Source organism: Cricetulus griseus, chromosome 5 (assembly GCF_003668045.3).
Source record: "Cricetulus griseus strain 17A/GY chromosome 5, alternate assembly CriGri-PICRH-1.0, whole genome shotgun sequence".
Lineage (NCBI taxonomy): Eukaryota > Metazoa > Chordata > Mammalia > Rodentia > Cricetidae > Cricetulus > Cricetulus griseus.
In genome coordinates this window covers 133,512,296-133,538,925 of record NC_048598.1, presented here as the reverse complement: position 1 = coordinate 133,538,925, position 26,630 = coordinate 133,512,296, and the positions used below count along the sequence as shown (strand labels likewise).

General features: G+C 39.6%; 1 protein-coding gene across 1 annotated transcript in view; it reads right to left on the bottom strand.

Moving 5' to 3' along the window:
* Map4k5 (mitogen-activated protein kinase kinase kinase kinase 5) overlaps positions 1 to 26,630 on the bottom strand; it is a 90,673-nt gene that overhangs the window by 58,274 nt on the left and 5,769 nt on the right. Inside the window, exon 2 of the mRNA XM_027418172.2 lies at positions 13,459 to 13,516. Within this exon, the coding sequence (XP_027273973.1) occupies positions 13,459 to 13,516 (58 nt within the window). The remainder of the gene's footprint in view (positions 1 to 13,458; positions 13,517 to 26,630) is intronic.

Below are 26,630 nucleotides of genomic sequence, written 5' to 3'. Positions count from 1 at the left end.
TGACTGACAAGCAATTTACCCACTGAGCCATCTTCCAGCCCCAAAGTTACCCAGTGCTATTACCTGAACTCCAATGTCCCTATGTGTACAACAGGGTTTGCTTTATGCAGTTGGGTCCAACATCCACTACATATCTGTTCACAACCATATCTTCTAGTTGGACTGTTCCATTTGTTAATATAAAATAAACTTCTTTATCTCTTTTGACTAATTTTGGTTGGCTCTGTCAAACATGAGAATATAAAATGAACAGCTACTCGTGTTTGCTTTCTGAGTCCAAATGTTTGGAGCATCAACTTCTACACTTTCAGTTCATGAGCATCTTTTCCAGTGAGGTGGATTTCTCATGGATAGCTACCAGTTGGCTCTTGCTTTCTAATCCGTTTACCCAGCCTGTACCTGTATTTTCTTTCACTCTTTAAAACTGGTCACACATATGACATTTTCCTATGAGTCTATCGTTGTACTTTGTTCATGTTAATTCCCATATTACCATCTCTTGTTCTCTCACCATGTTCCCACTGGTCCCCTTCTCTTCCCAAATAATTACCCTATGTTTTCAACACACACACACTCTGTTAAAACCAGATTTTGTATATGACAGAATACATGTGTTATCTTCATGGGTCTGGCTTAATTTTGCTTAGTGTAAACAGTGTTTGTAATTTTTAAACTTACATTTGAGGGTGTGTGTGTATGTATGAGTACACTTGCACACATGAGGATGCATGGGGATGAGAAGACGACTTTGTGGAGCCAGGCCATGTAGGCTCCAGGGACTGAACTTGGGTCATGAGGCTTGGTGGCAAGCGTGCTGAGCCATCTCCTGGCCCTGGTTCAGTGTTTAAGGTCTATGTCTTTCAGCTTCTTCCCTGATCTCTTTCTCAGCATGCTCACTGCTGGTTCACAAGAAAGGCAGTGGTCTGAATGCTGGGCCTAAGGATGCAGGCTACTTCTGCTGCAGAAGTGGATTTGAAGGTGTGTCCTCAAGTTGAGTTTCATCCTATCCAGGCCATTTTAAGGATGAGACTAGTTAGCTGAGAACGACAGAACTCATTATCTCTGTTTCAGCAACCTTCTCTTTTCCCCTGAATATCTTGCAAAGGCTTTGACTTTAACATTCACTAGGATTTAGTCTCTCTTAAAGCCAGCTTCACTCCCTGACTAGTGGGTTTATGTTAAACACACTTTAAAGGACTCCTCCAGCCCTCTACTACTCACTCCACACACACCCAGTCCTTCTAAGATGATGCCCCTTGCTTCAGCATGAGCTATTATCTGTGCCAAGTCACCTGGCTGCTGTAGGTACCTGGGTGAACAACAGGCCAGGGCAGAACTGAACTACAACCTGGCAGGAGATCGCTTCGGTCTCTTGAAAAGTTGAACTATGAAAAATGAATTTGTTTTCAGTTATTAGCAGAGTCAGTAAGTCTGCTATACATAGAATCTGAATATATAGGCACTCTGGAATCTAGAATCAAAAGCTATGAGTTACTTTGGCTACAGCTCTCCTCAATGTACTCTGAAAACCATTTGGCTGAGTAAGTCCTGATAGGGGAACAGAGAGCTCCTCCAGATAAGCCTCTGCTGTGTTTTCCCTGACTCTGATAAGGGCAGCTGCTGGCTGCACCAAAAGTAGAAAAGAGCTGAGAGCCACCAAGGCCATGTGATTGCCATCCAGGCCTCTTTTAGTCCTGGGGACCCCCCCCCAGAAAAAGAATGACCCATATCAGCCAAGAAGGGAGTCCATCAGATGTCAAAGAGGGATGGACACTGCATACTCCATGAGAGACACTGGGGCCAGTCCTCATTTGAATAACTAAATGACTAAAAGTCAAGACTGGCTTGAGTCCCTTTGAATAAGTTAACAAATTTCATTACTTTCATAGGACATTTATTACTGAAAGCAAGATTTTCCATTTATTATATTCATCAGATATCTGATTTATGCTTTGAAGATCTACTGTGTATATTTCTACCTTGTTGCTTACAGGTTAAAATTATTAACACGTTGTTTCTGAATTACACAGAAGCCTACTACTAAAACATGTCCATCCTATAGAGGCATCAGTAACAGAACTATCACTTTTTAATAATAAAAAACTTTTTTGTTTTAGTCTATATTATTGTAGCAACATTAATGCAAATATTTTGGTACTATAGAGAATTAACAAGAATAACATTAAAATTACTCATAAATTTACTAACTAAACACTGATCATTAGCATTTTGATATTTTCTTCCATTTCCTTAAGTATGCAATTATGAGGTTTCTCCTACCACTTTCATGAATGGGACTCATATGCCATAGCCTAGCAAGAGTATTTTCAGCCAATACTAAAGTAAGTGCTGTTCATGTCATTAAAAATCACTTTAAAAACTGGGAGGTGATGGTGCCCACCTTTGATCCCAGCATTGGGGAAGCAGAGGCAGGAGGATCTCTGTGAGTTTGAGGCCAGCCTGGTCTACAAAGCTACACAAAGAAACCCTGTCTTGAAAGACCAAAACAAAACAAAACAACAACAACAAAAAAAAACCCAACCAACCAACCAAACAAACCTACCACTTTAATAACTCCCAAATTGGAATGGAACAAGTGAGTCAAAATGAATTAAAGATGAAAATAACTCACAACTCCTAGAAAATCCTAGTAAAAGGCTTACAAGAGACAATGGATTTAGCCACTTGCTAGGTATGACACCAAAAGCATAGTTAATCAAAGTGATAAAAGACAAGAATATATCAAACTTTAAAAACATTCATTAAAGGACACAATCAACAGACTAAGAAGAAGCCTGTGGAATGGAAAAGTGATATGTAAAAATGATGTATTTGATAAGGAGTTAATATTCATAATATATAAAGAGCTCCTATAATTCAACAACTACAAATTAGCGAAGAGGTGGAAGCAACCATCATCGTGAGGTAAGTGGGAAAACACCACACACACACACACACACACACACACACACACACACACACACACACACAAGCACACACATAAAATGATGCAGCCTTAAAGGGGAAATCCAGGAGGGCTGGGAAGATAACTCAGTTTGTACCTATGTAGAATGCTGGGCCTGGAGGTGCAGGCCTGTAATCCCACTACTAGGAAAGTAGACACAGGAGGATCCCTGGGACTGGCTGGCCAGTCAAATTAGTCAACAAAGAGCACCAGACACTGTCTCAGAAAATAAGGAACAATATCTGAGGTTGACCTCTGGCTTCTTCGTGCAGGCGCACATACATGCATGCTCATCTGCATACACATGCACACTCCACACACACCATGTTGTTGCCAGCACATGCAACAAATTTTTAAAAAAATGAACTGCTCTCAGAAATGCAACTGAATCAATGCTATAAATATTGCATGTGCTAAGCCTCATACAGCCATGAAAAACATGACACTAGGGACCGTGAGATTTGGTTGATTCAAGAGGTGATCAAGACACACGACATTTTCCCCCCCACTGAGCAAAGTGAGTGTAGAATGTTTATTGATTAAGTACCTTAAATTTTTTTAAAAACAGGACTGGAGCTTGAAACTAGGGCCTCTTGCATTCTAGGTAAATGTTCTCCCACTAAGCTATATCTCCAGCCCCTCTCCTGTTTTAAACGATATTTTAGGGCTGGGTCTGGCTAAGTTGACCATACTAGGCTTGAGCTCACTATAACCTGCAAGCCTTACACTTACAATCTTTCTGCTTCAGTTTTCTTCGCCTAGAAAATCTCTGTATGTTTCAAATTTACTAATCTAGAATCTGATACTGAATACCAATTTAGAATCTGGCATTGAAGGCCATGGATTTTTATTATAAATAATTTTAATATTATTTTGTGTACAAAGACAAACTGGGAAACAGAGAGTCTTGGGAATAGGATATATAGAATTACCTATGCTTTAATTGGCACAAAAATTTCTACTTAGCCTTTATTTAATTTTCTATTACTTAAAATCAATAAAACAAAACTTCTGTGTGTGTGTGTAGGTATGCAAATGTACACTTGTGCGTACATGACATGGGCCCATGCAGAAGTGGAGACCAGGGGAGGGTACTGGATGTCCCATTCTATTATTATTCTCCTTATTTCTCTGAAGAAGGGGGTCTCACTGAACCTGGACTTAGGCTGGTGGACAGCAAGTCTGAAGGAGCCTGCCCTATCCATTTCCACAGTGCTGGGGTTACAGGTTTGCCACATAGGCTTTCTATATGGGTGTTAGAAATTAAAAAAAAATAAGGATTTGTCCCAGAACTCGCTCTGTAGACCAAGCTGGCCTAGAGCTCACAAAGAAGACTCCGGCCTGCCTCTGCTTCCAGAGTACTAGGATTAAGGTGTGCACCACCACACCTGGCTAAAATGAACAATCTTAAAAAAAAAAAAAAAAGACTCTGCATTTATGTGTGTGTGTGTGTGCACATGTGCAGGTACCCACGGAGGCCAGAGGAGGTGTAATATCCCTTGTAGTTACATGAGTTGTGAGCCACCTCGTGTGGGTGTTGGGAACTGAACTTGAGTCCTCTGGAAGAGCAGTGTCTTAATTGGGATTTCTATTGTTGTGAAAAACACCAGACCAAAAGCACAGTTGGGAAGGAAGTGTTCATTTCATCTTAGAACTCTCTGGTCACAGTCCATCACTGAGGGAATGCAGGCAAAGCAGGAACTCAAGACAGGAATCTGGAAGCAGGAACTGAAGCAGAGGCCATGAAAGAATGGTGCTCATTGTCTTGCTCGCCCTGGCTTGTTCAGTTTGCTTTCTTATACCCCTTACAGCCACCTGCCCATGGATGGCTTGTCCGTGAAGCACACCCAGGGTCGTAAAGCATAGTGCCACCAGCTAACTTCTGATGGGTTACTTGTCACGAGGCAGGCATCTGACTTTCTAGTGACCAAGGCAAGTTTATAGCAAGCACGTGTTCGGCTGTTATGGCTGCCGAAAGGGGAGCTGGTCCCTTCAATTAACATCCCCTTAGTTCAGAATTGAAGTATCCGAACATGAAAAGAGAGCTACAAATATTTTATATTATTGAGCTTTGAAAATGGAAACTACCGGCTGAGATGAGATATGGCTCAGCAGCTAAGTGGGCATGCTGCTCTTCCAGAAGATGGAGCTTCAGTTTTCAGCACTTACAACTACCTGTTACTACAGATCCAGGGGATCTAATGCCTTCTTCTGTCACCTGTGGGCAGTTGCACCTGCGCACTCATGCACACGCACAGCTACACACACACACACAGGTGCACACACACACAGGTGCACACACACACACACACACAGAGAGAGAGAGAGAGAGAGAGAGAGAGAGAGAGAGAGAATGAAACTAAAATGGTCCTATGGAGATAGCTCAGCAAATAAGAGCATTTCATGCTGTATGAGTGTAAGGACCTGAGTTCTCATTCCCCGAACCCACATAAAAAAAGAAGATGTGGTCATGCACACGCTTTTAACACACACACACACTCACACACACACACCTTAAAAATAAAACTTCATCTTAAAAAGAAAAAATAAAACTTTTTAGTTTCCTTTTTTATTTTAAAAGGTCATTAGCTTTTAAACAGTTTCAAAAAGCAAGAATGCACCCTTAGCTACAACAGTTGATGGTTTTGTTCAAGGCACATCGTTATGCACATCTTGACCTTTCGCCTCTAAAATCTCTTCTTATACTTCCAGGAAACAGGATTTCCTTCCTGCAGCATTAAAAAACTTTTAAATATCTATTGAAAGACATTAGCACCTTCCCATTTACTTAAAAACTCTAAACTAAGAAAACACACTCCATTTATTTAAAATACTGGGTTAGTTCAGGAATATTCCTAACAGTCTTTAAAAAAAGAAACAATTGGGAAGTGGTGGCACACACTTTTAATCTCAGTACTTGAGAGGCAGTAGCAGGAGGCGCTCTGTGAGTTTGAAATCTGGTCTAGAAAGAGAGTTCTAGGACAGCTAGGCCTGTTACACAGAGAAACTCTGTCTCAAAAAACCAAACCATACAAACAAAAGTTTATTACACTAATCACCTAGGACAATGATTTTCTTAAAGTCCATCCACAGAGCCAAGCATAGTGGCACAAATCTTTATTTCTAACACTTCAGAAGCAGAGGCAGAGGTAAGCACATTTTTGAGTTCAAGACCAGCAAGATCTACACATGGAGTTCCAGGACTGTAGGGGCTACAGAGAGAAACTCTGTTTAGAGAAAACAAAAATCCATCACTGTAACAAAGATCCACAATACTTAACAGACCATAAACTGCCTACTTAAAAAACATATTCTTGCCAGGTATGGTGGTACACACCTTTAATCCCAGCACCTAAGAGGCAGACAGAGGATTGGATCAGTCTGGTCTACATAATTCAGGCCAGCCAGCACTACATGGTGAAACTGTCTAAATAATAAGTAAATATTTAGAGTCAGGAATGGTAGGGCATCCTTTTAACTCCAGCACTTGAGAAATGGAGGTGGGCGGCCATGGCTACACAGCAAGTTTGATGACAGCCTGGGCTACAGAGAACCCTGTCTCAACAAACAAACAACATTACCAACAAAAATATCATGGAGATTTTCTATAATGGGATAAGAGGAGAGCAGAAAGGAAGAGAAAGCTTTCCTGGGATTTTTGCTTCTGCTCTGGCTGCTGGCCACCACCGCCACCATCAGCTACAGTCTGCTGAGCAAGCATCCGGCTAAGGTAAGCATCCTGACATAAGGGATCATGGTGGCACATATCACCATCGTATGAGCCCAACTTTCTAAGGTGTTTCTCGGGCCTGAGCACAGAACAGAAAACTGCAGTTTCAAGCTTACAACAGTAGCACCAATATTTCAGAGGTGAGCACAGTAAGCCAAATACTATCTCATGTCACTATGGGCAAGGTGGTGACTCATTGGTTAGCACAGTAGCAACTCTAAAAATGAGTCAGAAATAGTCAAATCATTCCTGAAAATAATCATTCTTCTGTATATAAGAAAGACAAAAAGGACACAGAGCCACAGAAAGACAGTGGATTTCACTTTCTTTCACAATCACTTTTGTGGCTAAGAAACAAACAACTTTCTGTGTTTATCTTCATTCTTAAAGTTTACTTTAGCATTTTTATGAGCATTAAGAAAAGCCCCCAATGCAATCTGTTTCAGAAAAATTTTGACTGGCATATTATAAAATTAAATTGCCAAGGGCAAGTCTGTAAGACTGTAACAAAACTTAAGACTAAATTATCATAAGCACTATTTTTAACTATAAAGGGAAAATTATTATTAAGTCTAGAGCTGGCATTCCATTTACTTACTAATAATAAACATATCTTGTTTGTGGTCTACCAGACATAGGCTCTTTCTGGTCATTCTGGCAAGTAATTACCTTTTCATGTCTAACACAATTCTAAACCAGTTCATCTGCTAAATCAATACAAGGAAGTGCTTTTGTATTATACTGGCTTCAGTGCAATTTCTTAAGTAGCTAAATAAAGAATTCAACTTTGAAATAATGCTGTCTACAGAATTTTTAAAAATATCTGAACTTAACACTAGGAAAATTCATTAGCATGTTACTGTGTTTTTGAGTTAACATTCCTACAGGCTGCTACAAAAACATGGGAACCACTATCTACTTTGGCTTTACTGACAATGCCGAAAGAAAAAAACATTGATTCTGCTCAAAAATTTGTCATGAAAAGAAAGTAACTACAGGATGCAAAAGCCACAAGAATCCCCTTTCAAGAATATCTCAGACAACACTGCTTTAACCTTTTAAGGAAATGAAAGGGGGAAAATGAATACAGGAATACCTAGGCAACACAGCAATAAAACAATGCTGGTAGAGTCCAATGGAAAAGCTGAGGAAAAAGAATACTTGTACAGAACCAACTAGAAACAAGCAGAAGCAAGTCAACCTCTGATGACGAGCACAAATGCATGTACATATACATAAAACAGAAAAGAAAGATGCCCAAAGACAAACATGTCTGCAAAGAAAATAGGAAAAGGGGGGCACTGTGAAAACTGACACTAGTTTTTTTTTTAATTGTGTGTGTGTGTGTGTGTGTGTGTGTGTGTGTGTGTGTGCCTGTGTGTGCCTGTGTGTGCCTGTGTGTGCCTGTGTGCACGCAGGCACGGGTCCACACGCTGGAGGCAGGAGCTGAAGCAGAGGCCATGGAAGAAGACTGTTTACTGGTTTATTCCTCTTGGCTTGATCACCTTGCTTTTTTATACTGTCCAGAACTGGTACTGACCCCAGTAAGCTGCACCTGCCCCCTCCGCATCAATCACTAATCAAGACAATGATCCACAGGCTTGCCCACAGGCCAACAGAGAGGGATGAATTTTCTCAGTTGAGGTTCCTGCTTCTGAAATGATGATAGCTTATGTCAAGCTGACAAAACCTAACTAGCACAAACACCAAAGCAATTATAGGAAGAAGGGATTATTTAGATTTACAGTTCCAGAGAGCTAAGAGTTCATCACGGCAGGGACCCATGGTAGCAGGTAGCAGTCATGGCATCAAGAACAGCTGAGAGCTCACATCTTGAACCACAGCAGGAAGCAGAAATAGAAAACATGAAATGGCATGCATCTTTAGACTCTCAAAGCCCACCTGCATTCTCCAACAAAGCCACACCTCCTAAGCACCCCAAAGAGCACCACCAACTGTGGACCAAATATTCAGCTGCCCAAGACTATGGTGAACTAATGACATAAGGATAGGTCAGAATAGCAAAGACATGACATGAAAATACCAACTGAATCTAGATAAATAGAAAGCTAACTCTGGATAACTGGTCATTACATTTATAAGAAGGTTAGAAAGATGGTAACTATTTATAAAAAATGACTTTAAATTGTATGAGTGTTCTGCCTGTATGTATGTATGTATGCATTCATGTATGTGCACCATATGAGTGCTGTGTTAATGAAGGCTGAAGAGGGCACTGGATCTTTCTAAGCATGAGTTAGAGATGGCTGTGAGCCACTGTGTGGGTGCCAGGAACTGAACTTGGGAATGCTAGAAAAACAACCAGTGCTTTTAACCATGGGTGATCCCTCCAGACCCCTGTTTAATTTCTTAATAAAGCTGTGCAAATTTAATTCTATTACTTCAAAGCTCCATAAATCATCTTTTGATAAAGCTAGATTGTTTCTTCCAAATAAATTATCAGCAGCAAAAATAAATTCCCAGCCACAAAAAAAAAAAAAAAAAAAAAAGCCAACAAAAACCCAAAACAATAGAAATTCTAGATGAGGGACCCACAATCTGCATTTTAGATGCTCTGCCAGGTATGATTCAAAACAAAACTTACAGGAAAGATTAGGCACAAAACAAGAAAATAAACACAAAAAAGCCAAATGCCAGAAGTGAACTCAAACATTCTTTAAATAATATATTGATGGACTCATCTATTGCAAGAAGATAGATTCAGATCAGGTCACAAAATAAACAAATTTTATTTTTTCCAAGTAAAATGCCAACAAAACAAAACAAAAACAGACAACAAACAAAATCCCAATGACTTAAAACCTATTAAAGTACAAAATGGAGCTGGGTGGTGCTGGCTCATGCCTTTGATCCCAGCACTCAGGAGGCAGAAGCAGGCAGATCTCTCTGAGTTCAAAGTCAGCCTGCTCTACTGAGTGAGTTCCAGGACAGCCAGAAATACACAGAGAAACCCTGTCTCAAAAAACAAAAACATCCCCCACCCTCCCCCCACCAAAATACAAAATGCTAGGCCTACATATGCTAAACTGACTCAATGGGATAGGTGGACATAAGTAAAACATGTCAAACGGAGTTGGCACTACCATAGCTCATCAAGGCTAAAGTCAGGCTAAGGAGAGCACGGAGTGAATGCCTGAGGACAGAGCATTGGGAGCATGAAGTGAATGAGGACAGAGCATTGGGAGCATGAAGTGAATGAGGACAGAGCATTGGGAGCATGAAGTGAATGAAGACAGAGCACTGGGAGCACGGAGTGATGGGAGCATGGAGTGAATACCTGAGGATAGAGCACAGGAGTCAAAGGAAAACAGCAGAAGCCACTGACCAATATGACCAAACACCGAAGCATACATTAATTCCTTTGCTCTATCTCCCCCTGTGAAATGCAAATTCAAGTCCTTGCCCTGTTGTTCTCTTCTACATTCCTATACTCTAAATGGATCTCTCATGCACTAAGGAATCAACAAACAGCTGTTCAGAAATGAAGATGTAATCAGAACTTTTATGAGCTAATGGACAAAAACAAAAATACATTAAGCAAACAATGTCAAAGGCAAGGTGAAGTGGGCAGAACCACCACACGCAGGCCAACCAACACTGCCGGCCCTTAATGCTTAATATGTAACAATGAAAGCCCCATCCTAAAATCTGGAAGTCTGGAGCCAACCATCATTATCTATAATACATGTACATGTAAAAGTAACTTTAAAGATGAGAAAACTACCAGAACTGATGTTAGTTCTATAAGACTGCCAGAGACAAAACTGTGTACGAGATTTAAGAAGTTCCTCTATAAGTGGCAGACAGCAGAGGTGTAACTACTTGGGAAGCTAAGGAGGATTGCTTGAAAGCAGGAGTTTGAGACCACCTAGGCAAATAATGAGACTCCTGCCTCTTGACCAAAACAAAAAGAGTTAATTTTATTGTAATAAAATAAACAAAAAGCAAACACTTGAAAAATAAAAGAGGATTTTAATAGGTAATAAAAAAGTTACTTTACTCAAAACCAGGATGTTACTGAACTTGAAAAAGAAAGCAGAAACCACTGTATCATGATACAAAACCAACCAACATACCTTCAAACCTGTAATAAAGAGAACTTTGGCAATAATGGTTGGGGAAACCTTTTAGCAGTTCAAAAAGCAAACACACACCTAAAGCTTGATCACTGCTTAGAACAGAAGTGCTCTGATGGATAAGATAAAGGAGACAACTATTAAAAATTTCAGTTAATTTTTAAAATATAATTATCTAACAGAAAAGGCCTAAAAATTGGAAAGACAAGAACAAAGAAAGGGAAGACTGACAACAAGAAAAAGACGTCTCTCTCTCTATGCAAAGAAGAAAAATACCGAAAGTAGAGTACAAAGATAAGAACAAACTGGGATGCTTCCAGAAGTGACGAGTCACTGTGCTCAAAGTGCGGACAACATCTAACAATCAGTAATAAAGAAAAGAACCTGACAGAGGGCAGGCATAGTAGATGACAAGTAAATCAACTAAACATAAAAATGGTCAAATATTGAGGAGATGGCTCACTGGGTAAAAGTATTTGCTGCACAAACAGAGGACCTAAGTTCAAATCCCTAGAACCCTATATAGGGCTAGGTGTGGTTACATGTGTCTATAATCCCAGTGCTACAGTGAGATGGTAAGTGGACACAGGAGAATCCCCAGAAGCTCTGTATACAGTGATGAACAATACAGGCCAACCTACACACACACACACACACACACACACACACACACACACACACACACACACACACGTGTCATACACACATAGAAACAAAATGGAGAAATACTAAGATCACATTGTCAATATTTACTGAAGGAGGGAGTTTAAACATTAGTCTTCCTAAGTGACCTCTAATATGAAACCTAGGGCTTTTACAAAACAAGGAAGTGAGAATTCCAGCCTTTTATAGTCTTAATTTATGATCCTACATTTAACCACTAAGCTAAACACCAGCACCATGCATGACACAGTTCTCTTTTTCTTTGGTGTGCATACATTTGTGCATGCATGTATATAGATCAGAGATTGACAGTGGGTGTCTTTTTTGATGGCCTGCCACCTTATACACTGAGGCAGGGTCTCTCATTTGAACTTAATTTATTGATTCAGCTAGCCTAGCTAGCCAGCTTGCTCCAGGATCCTTGCTCTGTCTCTATGGTGCTGGGATCACAGTAAAGTCTCCACACCCACCCAGCATTTGAGGATGCTAGGGATCTAAACATTTGTCCTTATGTTTGCAAGGAAACTAATTTATATAATGAGCCATCTCCTTAGCCTTGATTTTTTTTTGTCTTTATTGAATCAATTTTCTATACTATTCACAACATACAGTTTGCTGGTGAGACTTGCAGATTTAAAAAATATACTTATTAATGTGAATTATAATGAAAAGTAAGTCACACACAGTCAATCAGAGCAAAACCCAGCCCCATGTACTCCTCTGACAGCCCAGCCAAGAACGTAGACTATCCCCAGCCCTTGGACACCATGTGAAGCACTGACTCAAACAGCCACTCCAGGGAGTCTGCTCATAGTCCCATTTACTTAGTGACATCTTGGAGATCAGTCTATACTTATCATGTGCAATAGTAGAAGAATTCTGAAATATCACAATAATTTCTGTCACAAGAAAAGGTATTGTGTCATCATATCTGAAAATCTGATTTTAAACTGTTCCAAAGCAGGCTACTTCACAGTATCATCTATCTACTCAAGTAATAGGGATGGTGATCCTAAAGTGTATTTGAAATATAAGAGGCGCTCAAATTAAGAATCCCTCATAATTATAACACACATTATCATGTCTCAGTGTATAAAGCAGCCAATGAACAGACCACCACTCTCATCCCCCTGCTCTATCTAGGACTGCAGTCCCTCTCATCAGACACTTTCAGGGACTGGCTAGCTCTATATGCATTTTGTTTTCAAAACAGATCTCCCCGTGTGTTTGAAGATGCTCTTCTGAAACACTAGGTGCTGATAAAAAAGCATTGAACCGAGATCCGGATTTATGAAAAACTAAGTCAATCAGGGAACAGCTTATACACAGAATATCATTACCTTGACATTAACTGACTCTTTCTTTAAATTAGCCAATAACTACTTTCTTAATTAAAAAAGTTAAATGCATCTTTATTGGTAATTTTTTTTTCACTGCTTCATGCATGTACACCACAGAGTCTGGCCATTCTCTTTCCGCCTCCTATTTCTCTTCCACCCTCATCAGCCCTGTCTTCCTGCCTATAGTCTCTTTCCCCTATTTACTAGTTTTGGTTTTATTTTAGTGTCCCCCAGAGCTTAATTAGGGCTGTCTCTGTGACTTCTAATTACACTTTTTAACAGCTAAAGTTGAAGTTACAATGTTCACTATAATTGCAAAAGAAAATTAGTCACTGTGAGTCGATGAAGCTTATAATTTTTTGAATATATCTCAAATTCCCTTTAGCAACAAAACTGTCTCATTAAAAATGACTTTGAGTGTCTTTTGACTTTGACTATCTTTGATGCAACTAATATGATCATATTGGGGATATTCTATTGACCTGAAAGAACACAAAGATTTATTTTAGGAAGAAGAAAAAGAAAGAAATATAGAATATGCATGTAAGTCTTATAGCTATATAAAAAACTGCTCAAAAATGTATAAAGTATTTTAATACATAGCCGCACAAGGCAGGGCTTAATCCCTAGCAACACACACATACACACTATACAAATACATACCAGGCTCCAACTTGATGATTTTCACTGCAGCTAATTCTCCTGTATGTACATTTCTGGCCTAAAAATAAAAATAGAAAAATTCAAGTTTGTTAGGTGTATAAATATTACAAGATACTACCCTAAAATCAACCATGCTTTTAACAAAACAAAACTCTAAATCTTCTTACCAGTAAAATGGATATACTCATTTCCTTATTAAGGAAAAATATAGAAAAGACACAAAAGTCTTTTTAAAAATTGCTTTAGTCCCACTTCTCAAAAACAGCAACTGAAAACAGCAACTGTTTAAATATTTTAGTATGTTTCCTACAATATTTTTTCATTATATGTGGGTTATTTTCTCAGTATTATTTCTCAGGGGGAAACAAATATTTCTAAGTGGGGGAAATAATTCTGGTGTTCTATTGCACAATACAGTGACAACAGATAACTATGTGCTGTGCATTAAATAGATTTTGTTTCCACAAAGAAATCACAAAAGTTTCAAGTGTCAGGTAGCCTTACCCTAACCTGTGCATATGCAATGTACCCATTTGTCAGTCCTGACCTTACAGGCATGTACGATTATCATGAGTTGGCTTACACAATGAACAAAAGATCTGGGTCCCAGGGCACAAGCTGCAGTCCTAACTACTGGGAGGCAGAAATGATCACTTGAACTCAGGATCTGAGAGCAGGCTGGCAGCAGAGAGAGCCAAGTATTTCAATAAATGAATAAACAAATAAAATTTCCATACGGCTAAAACCACAAAAACAAAACCTTCATGTTTATTTTATACTATAATCATAACCACAAGCCACTAAATGGAAAATAAATCTAAATGATTCATATCTAAGTACCCAGAGAAAAGCAGCCTTTCCTGTGCTTCCTCTCCCCATGTGTACATGAATGTGACTGTGCACATGTGTGATGAAGCATGATGATCCTATTACAGTCTTCTACAACATTGGCAGTGCTGCCACCAACAGGATACATAGTTTATACCCAACTCACTACTGCTACACTTCTAGGATTTTAACACTCTGTAATTATACAAAGGATAAATATATCGTAGCATTATATCTATTCATAGCTTTGATTATTTCCTTCATACAAATCCTTAGTAGAAAAATCACCATTTTATAATGATCCTGGACAAACTACAATTAGTGCTACAATGAATATCCCTGCAAATATTTTTAGCATGTATCACTTTATCAATAAAGCAACCTGTACATGGAATTCTTAGCTTAAAAGATATGTGACTTAAAATGCCTTTGCTCCCACACTGCTCTAAAATATGTTTGATGCAGGACATGAAAGAGGAAAAGAACCTGGAAAACAGAGCCATAAAAGCACACTTTGTTCTTAAGTGTCATATGGTATCTAACACACATGCTGATTGGAAAAATCCGAATTATACTCTTTATCACCTTGGATGGTATATGTATTCTACCAGGATCTAGTGTAGGTAGAAATTTTTATTGCTTTAAAAATAATATACTTTCTACCTGCTATATAATCTTAAGTAGCTATTTTGAAATAGTCCATATAATAGTTCATTTGCAGTTCCTACTAATATCACAAATGGTATACATCCTTATTGAGTCTATATATCTTTTCACTATTTAAATTATTTCTTACAAATGGTTTCTAAGATAAAAGAATTTCATGCCAAAACTTATGAATACTTAAAGCTGTTTACACAAACGTTTAAAACACCATAACATTATATTCTTATCATTACTATCAGAGCTCATTTTCATTGTGACCAGTTGTATTCTGTATGTGAAAATTAAATGTAATTTCTTATGACACTTTTACCCATTATATAAGATTTAAATGACAACTTTTGACATAAAAATAAGTACTACACAATAAAAGAGGTCAGAATGGTTTTGGTAATTTGCTGGGTTGGGTAAATCATATAATTAGAAAAATAAGAAAAAGGAAGGGGACTGGAAGAACAAAGACTCAGGGAGGAGAAAGTTAGCGGAGATGCCTTTAGAATGAGCCAGAGGCCGAGAAAGAGCGGTGGGAAGATGGGAAAGACAGAAAAGCTGAAGAGAAGACACAATCATTGTCAACACTGAAGCTCCAACTGTACATTGATGAGTTCACATATTCCTCTTGAGGTGAAGTAAGAACACTCATTTTAATTCCCCCATCTGCAGTCGCCCCTCCTAAAACCATGAAAATATTTAGAAAAAACAGGAACAGAGAGAGCTTTATGACATCCCCGGCACCATCTTTTTTGTCCTTGAATAATAATAAAAAAAAGGACTATCCATTAATTTCAGGTCTTGGAGCTCTTACTACATTCAGCATTTCAATATCTCCTGGGTTGTAGGAAGACTGGTTCATATATCCTGGGGCTGTCCTCATGCCATGAGACCCGGGAACAGAAGACACGGTAAGAGGTTACAGAATAAGCAGTTAATGACCTCCAGAGATTCTTACTCAGTGGATTATAAAATATATTATTAGAAGGCAGATTCCACAACAATGATGGCAATTACACCTGTATTATTTTATGGTCTGCAGAGTGCTTTGGTTATTTAATTCAACTAATTTAGTCATAAAAAGATTCAGCTCAGTAAAATCAAATGACTGTCTAAGGCCAAGCTGCCAAAGGCAAGGATCAGGTTCAGAACAACAAACTGTGACAGGTGCCAGGACTTCTCTCCAGAAAGAGTGCTCTCCTCTCCGCTTTATAACATGAAACAGGTACTTGAGAAAGTATTTAGTAACACTAATGACATTAATTGAAAAATCCACTAATAAAATCATCTTTCGAATTAATGGTTCCTATGAGGATCTTATTCATCCATTCATTGACGCATGTCTAGTGGGAACAGATCATGCTAGATAGCTACATTCCTAGGTCCTTATTTTTAATGTCACAGAATTTGAATTATTATGTTTTAAAATCTTAAAAAAAACTTAAAAGTTGAACTTAATCCACAGAAAATTTCTTTTAAATAATCTGCAAACACAAACACACACACACACACACACACACACACACACACACACACACACAGGCAGAACCTTTCCAACATGTGTAAAATTACTTTGAAGGATGGGATAAAATCAAGTTCAGACTAAATTCTTCTCTTATCCGCCTGTGGCAAACCAGCTGCTTTCGCGCTTGCATGCCAGCACGTTTCTTGACTTGCATTCTTTCTCTAAGGTAATCTTTTAGACTTATCACTGGAATTCTATAGAACACAGGAAAGCATCTACAGGCAGAGTAGAAATCCCTTACCTGGAAGAAGGGCTTAAGAAAGGAGGCAACAGAACACCAGAAAGTACCACATAAAACCACAAAATGGCAGTTAAGTAACATTCAAAGCCAGGAGTCTTAGGTAAGAAACACAAGGTTGGATGCATGAGACACGGACTGACTAATACAATTCCAACCACAAACTACTTTCAGGATATTCATTATTCCAAGTCTTGCTGGTATCTCATGGCCAGTTCAGTGTGTAGTCCCCAGGACATGAGCCTTTGGAGGGCTGACACTTGGTAGGTGTCCTGCCAGTACTGTGAATACCAGAATGATATAATCCAATCTCCTGACACTAGGACATACTATGAGACTGAAAACATACTGAACCACTTTGTTCTTGCTTATGCTGTTTGACTGCTATTTTTATTTCCACAAATTAAAGAGAAATTTGGAGGGAAAGGCTATATAATTTATTACAGAGTCAGATTTTGTTGTAAAAAAAAATTAAAATGAGTCAGCAAATATGGTAGTCTTCTCCATCCCATCTGACCTCCTCATTGACTACTGCTGACGGTTTAGAGTACATGCTTCCAGGCTTTGCTTAAATTTTTTCAAGGTTTATTTTTATTATCTGTGTATGGGTGTTTTGCCTGCATGTATGGCTGAACACTACTCACATGCCTGGTGGTCACAGAAGTCAGAAGAGGGATTCAGATCTCCTGGCACTGGAGTTACATCTAGCTGTGAGCTGCCATTCGGGTTCTGAGATTCAAATCCAGGTCCTCCTGAAGTGCTCTTAAGTGCTGAGCATCTCCCCGGCCTGGGTTAGATGGAATTTTAAGAGTACACATGCACAGACACGGACACTGAAAATGTGCCTGTTTCTTACAAAGCTAAACAGTCTCAGCATATGACCTAGCAATCTCTGCTTCTAGGCATGTACCCAACTGAAATGAGGACTTGCTTCTACATACAAACATTAGCAGCAGCCAGTCCATAATGGAATTAGACAGGTGACATTCACAGTGTCACTCAATAGATAAATGGATAACTGATGCATCTACTGGCATTAAAAAAACACGAGCCAAATAGCCGTGAACACGGATGGAGGAACCTTAGATACAGATGGGAAAATAAGAAGCCATCTGAAGAAGCTATAAATATAAATATAATAAGCTCTACATATAATCCCACCTATGATATTAAAAGGCAAAGCTTTAGAAATAGGAAAAACTACTAAAACCACAACCTCCATGCCAATACTAACCAAACAATTACAACAAAATCCAAAGTAAAACATGTTACCAAGTGGTTAGATTAGAAATAAATAGGTGACATGCAGAGGACTCTTGCGGCCGTCAAGGTGTTGTGTGTGAAGATGAAACACTGGAAGCACAATGCTAAGAGCAAACCTTTATATTAACTAAGGGTAGACAGCTTTTATTTAACTGCTACAAACCCTCCTAGAGTCCTGGTTGAGCTCATTTCTGGGTATTTGGACTGTCTTTTGGGGTTTGGGGAAGTGGCGTTTCCTTTGGACCCAATGAAAAAGGAAGGCCCAAGGACTCATGGATTTTTTTTCCCCCAGAGTTGCTCAGAAAGAAACACGGCTTTGGAAAGTTTGAAAACAACTATGGAACCACAGAAAGATGGTATTTTAAAACTCAGCTACACTGTGTAGAAGCCTGAATATATGTAGTCACAGAAGTAAACGTAAAGAACCACAAACTACAACTTCTACCGACAGGACTATTCAAATGTCAGTTTGCACTTGGAAAACATATTTCTGTCCTCTCCAAAGGAAGAACTGATGGGCAAATGTTTGTACTCTGTAATTTTCCAGCTGGATTTTTAAAACAGAAAGCAGTACCAGGCTCTTTTATAATGAAAGGCAAAGAGGCTTTGGGAGGGGGAGGGGAAGGGCGCACATGCACACACACAGAGACTTCAGATTCAATTCAAATCAAGAGATCTTTCAGAAATTTAACTATGTAATTACACAATATAATTTAAAGGAGTATTGGATTTGAGAATACTGAATTTTAAAGTACAACATTCCCCTCCAACAAGTTATTGCCCAGTATACTACTCCTTTTTAAACTAACATGCAGAATCTGAAGATCTTGCACTGCTTATAAAAGGAACAAAAATCCCACAGCAACTCTACAAAGAAATGCCAGTGTGTTACTAATTCCTATTTGAGTAGGTTATTGGTATAATAAGCAGGCAAGCACCCGGGTGTCCAATACAATGTAGTTAGTACAGTCACACACCTTAGTTAATGCTTACCAGCTGGTACTGATATCATTAAATGGAAATAAGATAAATTCCTACTAAACAGACTTTACTGTTCTTCACATTAGATACCTCACCTTTACTCCAAATTACCTTTCTTCTTGAATATTTTTAGGATTACAAAACTCCATGAAGCCAACTTGAGACTTTGATCTTATATATACCCTCTTTCTCCAAATATTTTTTAATAATTGGAAAACAGGAGTCTCAATATCCGTAAGCTATCTCTAGTGTCCAGTAAGTGTCTGTTAGGGTCAGGATTGCAGACCTCAAATTTAAGAACTGGAATTATACTACAAAAACAGCAACATAGCATATATAAGGCTTAAAAAAGGAATAGTAGCTAGTTCACACACAAAAGAACTAATCAATGATGCCTCATACTTTAAAGTTCTATACCCAATTCTTTAAGGATATTATTTTTTAACAAGTCCATTCATACCACAACACTACAGAGCACTTACTAAGTACTAGGCACTGTTACACGCAATAGTGACATAATAAAGCCTGTGCTGGCTTTGGGGAGTTTTACTGGTGGAGGAGATACAGATGTAGATGGCCAATACACCACAGGAATATCCTCATCCCAGGTACAGTAGACTGGAGAAAAACTTTCCAAGAGGGGAAAATAAATCCAAAATGAGACCACAGGAAAGATTCCTGGGAAGGGCACTGTTACAGGGTTATGGGTGGCAGAGTTCCATGCAACAGCTCAAAGACAGGAGACCAGATGGGCAGTTCCAAGAAGTCAATGTGTGAGATGGTGACAGGTAAGGATGCTTTGCAGCTGGGGACAGACTGCACCACCCTCTGTTTTCTGGTAGCCATTACTTACTAACTTCTAGACATACATCCTTTTCTCCTTCAGCAATTTACTCTCCACTCCTCTTTGCCACCATTCCTGCTGATTTCAACACTTAGCCCCACCCTCCGACCTCTCAGTCACTGGTCTAACAGAATTTCTTATTCTCCTTGCCCAGTGTTGGGATTACAGGGTGCACCCCAAGCCCCATTCATACAGTGCTGGGGAATGAACCAGGGCTTTGTGAATACTAGGCTCTATTCTGAGCCAAAATTATACCATTTTTTGTTTTACTTATTTGAGACAAGGTCTCTCTTTGTAGCCCAAGCAGGCCTGGACTTACTGAGTGGCCTCAGCTGGCTTTGGACTTGCATCCATCACCCCCCCCCCCCAGGCCTCTGCCTGCTGAGTCTGAGGTCAGGCACTGGTACACCTAGCTTAATCACACATATTTACTCCCCACCTCCCAATCCACCCATTTCAGAGATTCCTTCACTGTAAGAACTAAGCTCTGCAGTTTCTGACATGCCTACTTCCACACAGTTGAACAAATTTGGACAGGAAGTCCTGTCACGGGAGAAATCCGCACTAGCAGGGTTTCTCCCACAATTAGGCAGACAAATTCAGATTCATTAAGCCAAAATCTGATCACATGATATTTTAAATTTTATTTTAATTGAAAATAGATTTTTTTCATACACTGTATTCTGATTATGGCTGTCCCCTCTAAAATCACAAAACTGGGAAACATATTTAAAAAGACCTATGGGGTATGGTAAAAAGGAAGAAAAAAAAAAAAAAAAGGCCTAGACAAAGCAGTATGAGACCAAAAAACCCTCCAAAATTAGAATGAGTTTGTTTTGTGTTGGCCATCATTGCTGGGAATGGGGCCTGGCCTTAAGAGTGGTGTGTACCCATTGAAACTGTGAGACTCCACTGGAGAAAAGCAAGCTGTGGTCAATTGGAAAAGGCTTCTGGGTTAGATATGGGAGCCTGTGTTTATTTTTCCTCTCGGTGCTGGGACCCCATCTGGTGCAGACACCAGACCTGGAGGACATGACTTTTTGTAGCACAAATAAAAACCCAGAGACAGGTGTTGGGGTTCAAGCTGAAGATCAGAGGAGGAAAGCATCCCATAACTAGCTCTTAATCTCTACCTCAAGACCTAATTGTCTGAGCCTGTCTCCACAAATCCTCAGAGGCAAATTGTCAGAGTTCCTGTCTCCTCCCACCTTATATTCCTTTTTCTGCCCAGCTATATCACTCCTGTTCCCACCTCTCAGGTGCTTGGATTAAAGGCATGTGATCCTTAGTGCTGAGATCACCTTGGTATGAGTGAGCTGTTTCTCTTTTAGACTGGATCAGTTTCCTGTAGCTCAGTTTGGCCTTGAACTTACAGAGATCCGTCTGCCTCAGTCTCCTGAGTCCTGGGATTAAAGGTGTGTGCCACCACTGCCTGGCCTCTCTGGCATGTGGCTGGCTTTGCATTCTGAACCTTCAGGCAAGCTTTAATAAATCATGAATATTATATCACCATAATTTTTATCTCCAGGCAGCTGCAGCCTCTGCTCAGTCTGCTAGGAAACTAATTGGCTCTGAAAAGACTAACTCTTCTACTAGATACTGGTTTTACTGAGAGGCAAGCTGCTTCAGAGGTCCACCCAAGTTGAACTATTATTACCTGGAGGTCATAAAGACAAAGGAAAAGAAAAGCTTAACTTTAAAATAATTTATTCATTTAGTGTGCATATGTGCTCATGTATGATACAGTGGACAATTTATGAAATAGACCCTCTCCTTCAAGCACATGGGTGCTGGGGACTGAACTCAGGTGGTGAAGCTGGCAGCAATCGCTTTTACCCATCGAGGATCTTGCTGGCCAAAAAGGGCTTAACTTGTAAAGTGGGAAAGATATGAACTTTTAGCCACTGCTGATGGGTCCAACTCTTTTAGAGACAATGGTCAAAATTCACTAAAACTTTAAAACAACATAGAAAATTTGATTCTAGAAATGTACTTAAATAATTAAAGAAGCATGAAAAGAATTTGTTCGTGGATACTGACCAGAGCTTTGTTTATAACAAGGAACTATATAATGGATTAAAAACTAGCGGAAGGCCAGAGAGATGGCACAAGGTATCAGCACACTTTGTGACCTAGCAGAGGACCCAGGTTTGGTTCCCAGAGCCCACATGACAGCTCACATCTGTCTGTAACCTGGGGAACTGTAACCCAGTTTCAGGAGATCTGACTCTCTTTTCTGGCTTCCTCTGGTGCTGTGCGTGCACATGGTGTACATATGTGCATACAGGCGTTCACACATACATGTAAGAAAAAGAACATCTACATGTTTTTGAAGGGAAAAAAGCTAGCATGCCATGGTGGTGCTGTCTTTAATCTTAGCACTTGGGAGACTTAGACAGGAGAATTGGGAGTTCAGGACTAACTTGAACTACAGCAGGGTAAGGAGGGTACCCTAACACACACACACACACACACACACACCACCTCACTCACACGAGAAAAAATTGTACAACCATATAAAGAAATAATTCAAGATATTAAATATGTAATATTTGCTGAAACTAAAAGTTTGGCCCACTAATTAAGAAACATCCCAAATATAACTAACATTTTAATGATTACACATAATGTCTAGGCTACCATTTATACCTGTTGTTCTAGTTTCTTTCTGTACTTGTGATTAAACATCCTGACCAACAACAATTTGTGGAGGAAAGGAATCATTTGGTTTACAACTCCAGGTTAGAATCCATCACTGAAAGAGGATGCCCCCAGTGGGCTAGGCCATTGGACATCAATTAGCAATTTAAAAAATACCCCACAGATGTGTCCATGAGGCAATCTGAACTAAGCAATCCCCCAATTGAGACTCACTCAGATAATCCTAAACCGGTGCTTCTCAACCTTCCTAATGCTTCGACCCTTTAATACAGTTCAAATTCTGGTGACCCCCAACCATAAAATTATTTATCAAATTATTTCATTGCTACTTTATAACTGTGATTTTGCTAGTTATGAGTCATAATGTAAATATATGATATATAAGATAATGGACCCACAGGATGAGAACCACTGCTCTAGGCTGTTCAAATTGACAATTAGCAGGAGACTTGTGTTCTTAATAGGAATATCTGAAGTATAGGATGATATGTAACAATGTCTTCCTACTGGTAAAGAAAACACAAGAAAGAAATTCTCACTTCTTCGTGTTTCAGTTTTCTAAAATGAACCTCTATTACTTTTTTTTTTTTTTTAAATATTAAAGAGAAAGCCGCCTATCCACGTAGACTGTGAGTCCCACCCTGGAGCCTGCACTACTGCAGAAATACCCACAGCAGTCCCAAGCAGCTCTACCACAGCTACAGAGTTCTTGGTCATTCATTACAAATTGCTTGTTTTACAATGTATTAATCCACACAGGGCATGGTAACACACCGTGACCCCACAACTCAGAGTGGAGGCAGGAGGGCTGAGAGTGTGAGGTCAACCAAGCTATAGAGTAAGACCTGTCTCAAATGTCTAAAAAAAAAAAAAAAAAAAATCATTCCCCCCTTTCTCTCTCTCTCTCTCTCTCTCTCTCTCTCTCTCTCTCTCCCCCATACACACACACACACTCTCTCTCTCTCACATACACACACACAGTCTCTCTCACACACCTCCCTCTCTCTCACACCACACACACACACTCATACAGACTCACACACTCTCACACAGACTTACACACCCTCACATACACACCTTCTCTCTGTCTCTCTGTCTCTGTCTCTCTCTCGCTCACACACACTCACAATGGATTGATTTTAATGACAAGAAGGATTAAAGGGGTGGGGAGGAAGATATGAGGTAGCCAAAGTGGAGCTGGAGGTTGCATGGGTGTGAGGGACAGAGATGGCACCCTGGTTCACAAGCTCACCCTGGAAGTCTGCTCAGGCAGTCCTATTTTCCACAGAACAAACAAGTACTCTTTGCTGCAGAATCAAGATCCTGCCTAAAATTAAACATTTTGTTTAATTTATAATCTTACAACCTAGCCTATGGGGCCCAATAACTTCAGTAATAAATAGTAGCCACAAATCCAAAGTTCCAAAACAAAGAGGGCAAAAGAAAGCAAAGCAGGAAGGGGTCCAACAACCACAAAATTGAGGGGACAGTTTCCTGCCGGTGGTGTTGGTATTGTTTGGTGGATAGCAGCAGTCTGGCTAGCAAAAGAAAAGAACACTGAGCCTGGAAAGCTGAGGGTGAGAGATGACCACAGAAAAACCAGGAGGAAGTGCTTTTGCAAACTGGTGCTTATGTGCATAGTAGGACATTAGTCCTGTAAAACCCTGCACCTCTCAGCAGGGGAGGGAGCCTGCCAAGCCTCACCGCAATTTGTATAGAGCTTATCATGTGCAAGGGCAGTGTGTGAAGGGCTGTGTACTTAAATGTTAACTAATGAATTGAAAGATGCAGTTTCCAGGAAGCCTGGGATAAAGAAAACAAAAGAAGAAACTGGGTCTAGATTCAAGCCCTAACAGTGTGCAATCTACCAACAGGGCAGACATAAGTTTCTTTTTGAATAAAATAGGGATGAATATACATCTGTTTCACCGACTTCATAGGATTACTGTGCGAAACGAATAATGTACTGGAGGGTTATACAAACATTTAGTCACTCTTAGTCATTTTAATCCGATTTTATTTTTGTAAAATGTTGGAAGGTGGGGGCTACTATGATTCATGAGTTCAAACACCTGTGAGGATAGACCTGGCCACCAGACAGCTCCCAGGGTGATAATGATATTCAAGGGAAATATCGTTACATTAGCCATACATTTTTGCCCTTTTCAAAGGTCATAGGCTTTCTACAACTTAACTAGTACTTTGCAAAATCAGGAAGCAAAAGCCTTGTAAAAGTACTCTAACTTGCACAAACACTGAAAGTGGTCCCAAGTGCTCACTCTGGGTTACCTGAAGCTGGGGAAGTTGTCAAATTGCTAAGGAAGCCCTGAACACATAAGTATCACACTTTTAATAGACTTCGTCTTTCTTTTCCTGTGTTCTTTGTCCAAAACCACAATTTAAAGTTCAGAAGTGAAACTTTTAATTTTTGAAAGCAAAACTGAAAAAAAAAATCAGCTAACCTTCATTCCATCCTATGTATCTTTATCAAAACCACTGGAAATGATAAAAGTAAAAATGTTTAACTTGTGTAAAAGAGGAAGTAGACTAGAGATCTGTGCAAGGCTGTGGTGACACCTAAGTATAGAATCTGCCCCCATGCTGACCACCATCCCATCTCATCTGCCTTCTCCATGTTGAAATACTTTAAGGATTTCTTTCCTAGCTTTCACATTTCTAGAGAGTAGAAAGACATTCTGAAATAATTTGCTCCCAGCTATGTTCAGGGACTCACACCCATCATCGAAACCATGCTTTCTTTTCAGACAGTTTTAAAACATACTTATTTTGGAACTGTAAGAAAAATAAATACTAAGTAAGATCTTAACCAGATGACTTATAAAATAGTAAACAGTTATAATATTTCATCCAACAAAACATTTTATTTTCATAGTAAAAAAAACCCTATGTATTATAACCTCTATTTTTAGAAGCTTTCAATAAATTTTACTTAACAAAAATGTAATTTAAGATGAGGTTTTGGAAGCACATTCCTCCCTTCATCTCTTACTGTTAGCCTTACTTTCAAGTTACTCTCTAACTCCAATGTGAAAACCAGCATTCTCTCTCATGTCCAACACACAGGACACAGAGAGAACACACTTTAACCATGTCTCTATCAAAGCCATTCTCTCTTAAGTTCAGGTTTAAGGCCTGAATACCCATAGAGCAGGACTAAGAAAACAGTGACATGTCTTTGCCTACAAAATCAAGCTTCAAAGAGAAACACAGGATTTGGTCATACAACTGGTGAATTTAATTTAATTACAGTAAATACTTAAATTAATTACATTAACTTGTAGTTCTTCTCCCAAAAGTGGTAAGATGGCAGTTTTCTGTCTTGGTTCCAGTGCCTGCCCTCATTGAGCTAGCAGTTTAGCTGTGGGGTTAACCAGGTTCAGGTGATTGACAGAGCAGAGCAGTGTCTGCAGCTCTAACTACACAGGTGAGCATTTGCTTACCTCCCTCACCCCCCAGGCTTTGCTCAAACCTAACCTTCTCAATGAAGCTGGCTCTGAAGATTCTGCTAATTCCTCCTTCATCCCACCCAGGGAGTCTAGATCCCTAGCCTGTTTACTTCCTTCTTCTTCATCATCTTTAATTCCTCAACTCCTCCTGCATCTCACCCAGGGATTACTTACTTCTTCATCATCTTTAATCTCTTCAACATAATCTCTTCAATACATTTATCATCTCTCTCCTGTATGCTAGAATATCAGCTCCTTGAAGGTGGTGGTAGTCTTGGTTTACTTGATGTGCCCAAGAGCAGTGTCTGTTCTATAAAAGATCCTATATAGGCCAGGCGGGTGGTGGCGCACGCCTTTAATCCCAGCACTCAGGAGGCAGAGGCAGGTGGATCTCTGTGAGTTCAAGACCAGCCTGGTCTACAACAGCTAGTTCCAGGAAAGCCTCGGAAGCCACAGAGAAACCCTGTCTCGAAAAACAAAAACCAAAACAAACAAACAAAAAAACTAAACAAAAAGGGATCCTATATAAACATCCCCTTCACCTTGCTACCCAGTTCTCCATCACTGTTCCTCGTCAATCAGTGTGCCTCACTCTGACCACCTCATGCGGAAATAGGCTGGCACTCACTGGAGGAGTTTGTCCACCACGTGGGTCCTGGGGCTCAAACTCAGCAGGAGCCTTTAGTTGCTGAGCCATCTTAACAGCCCCAT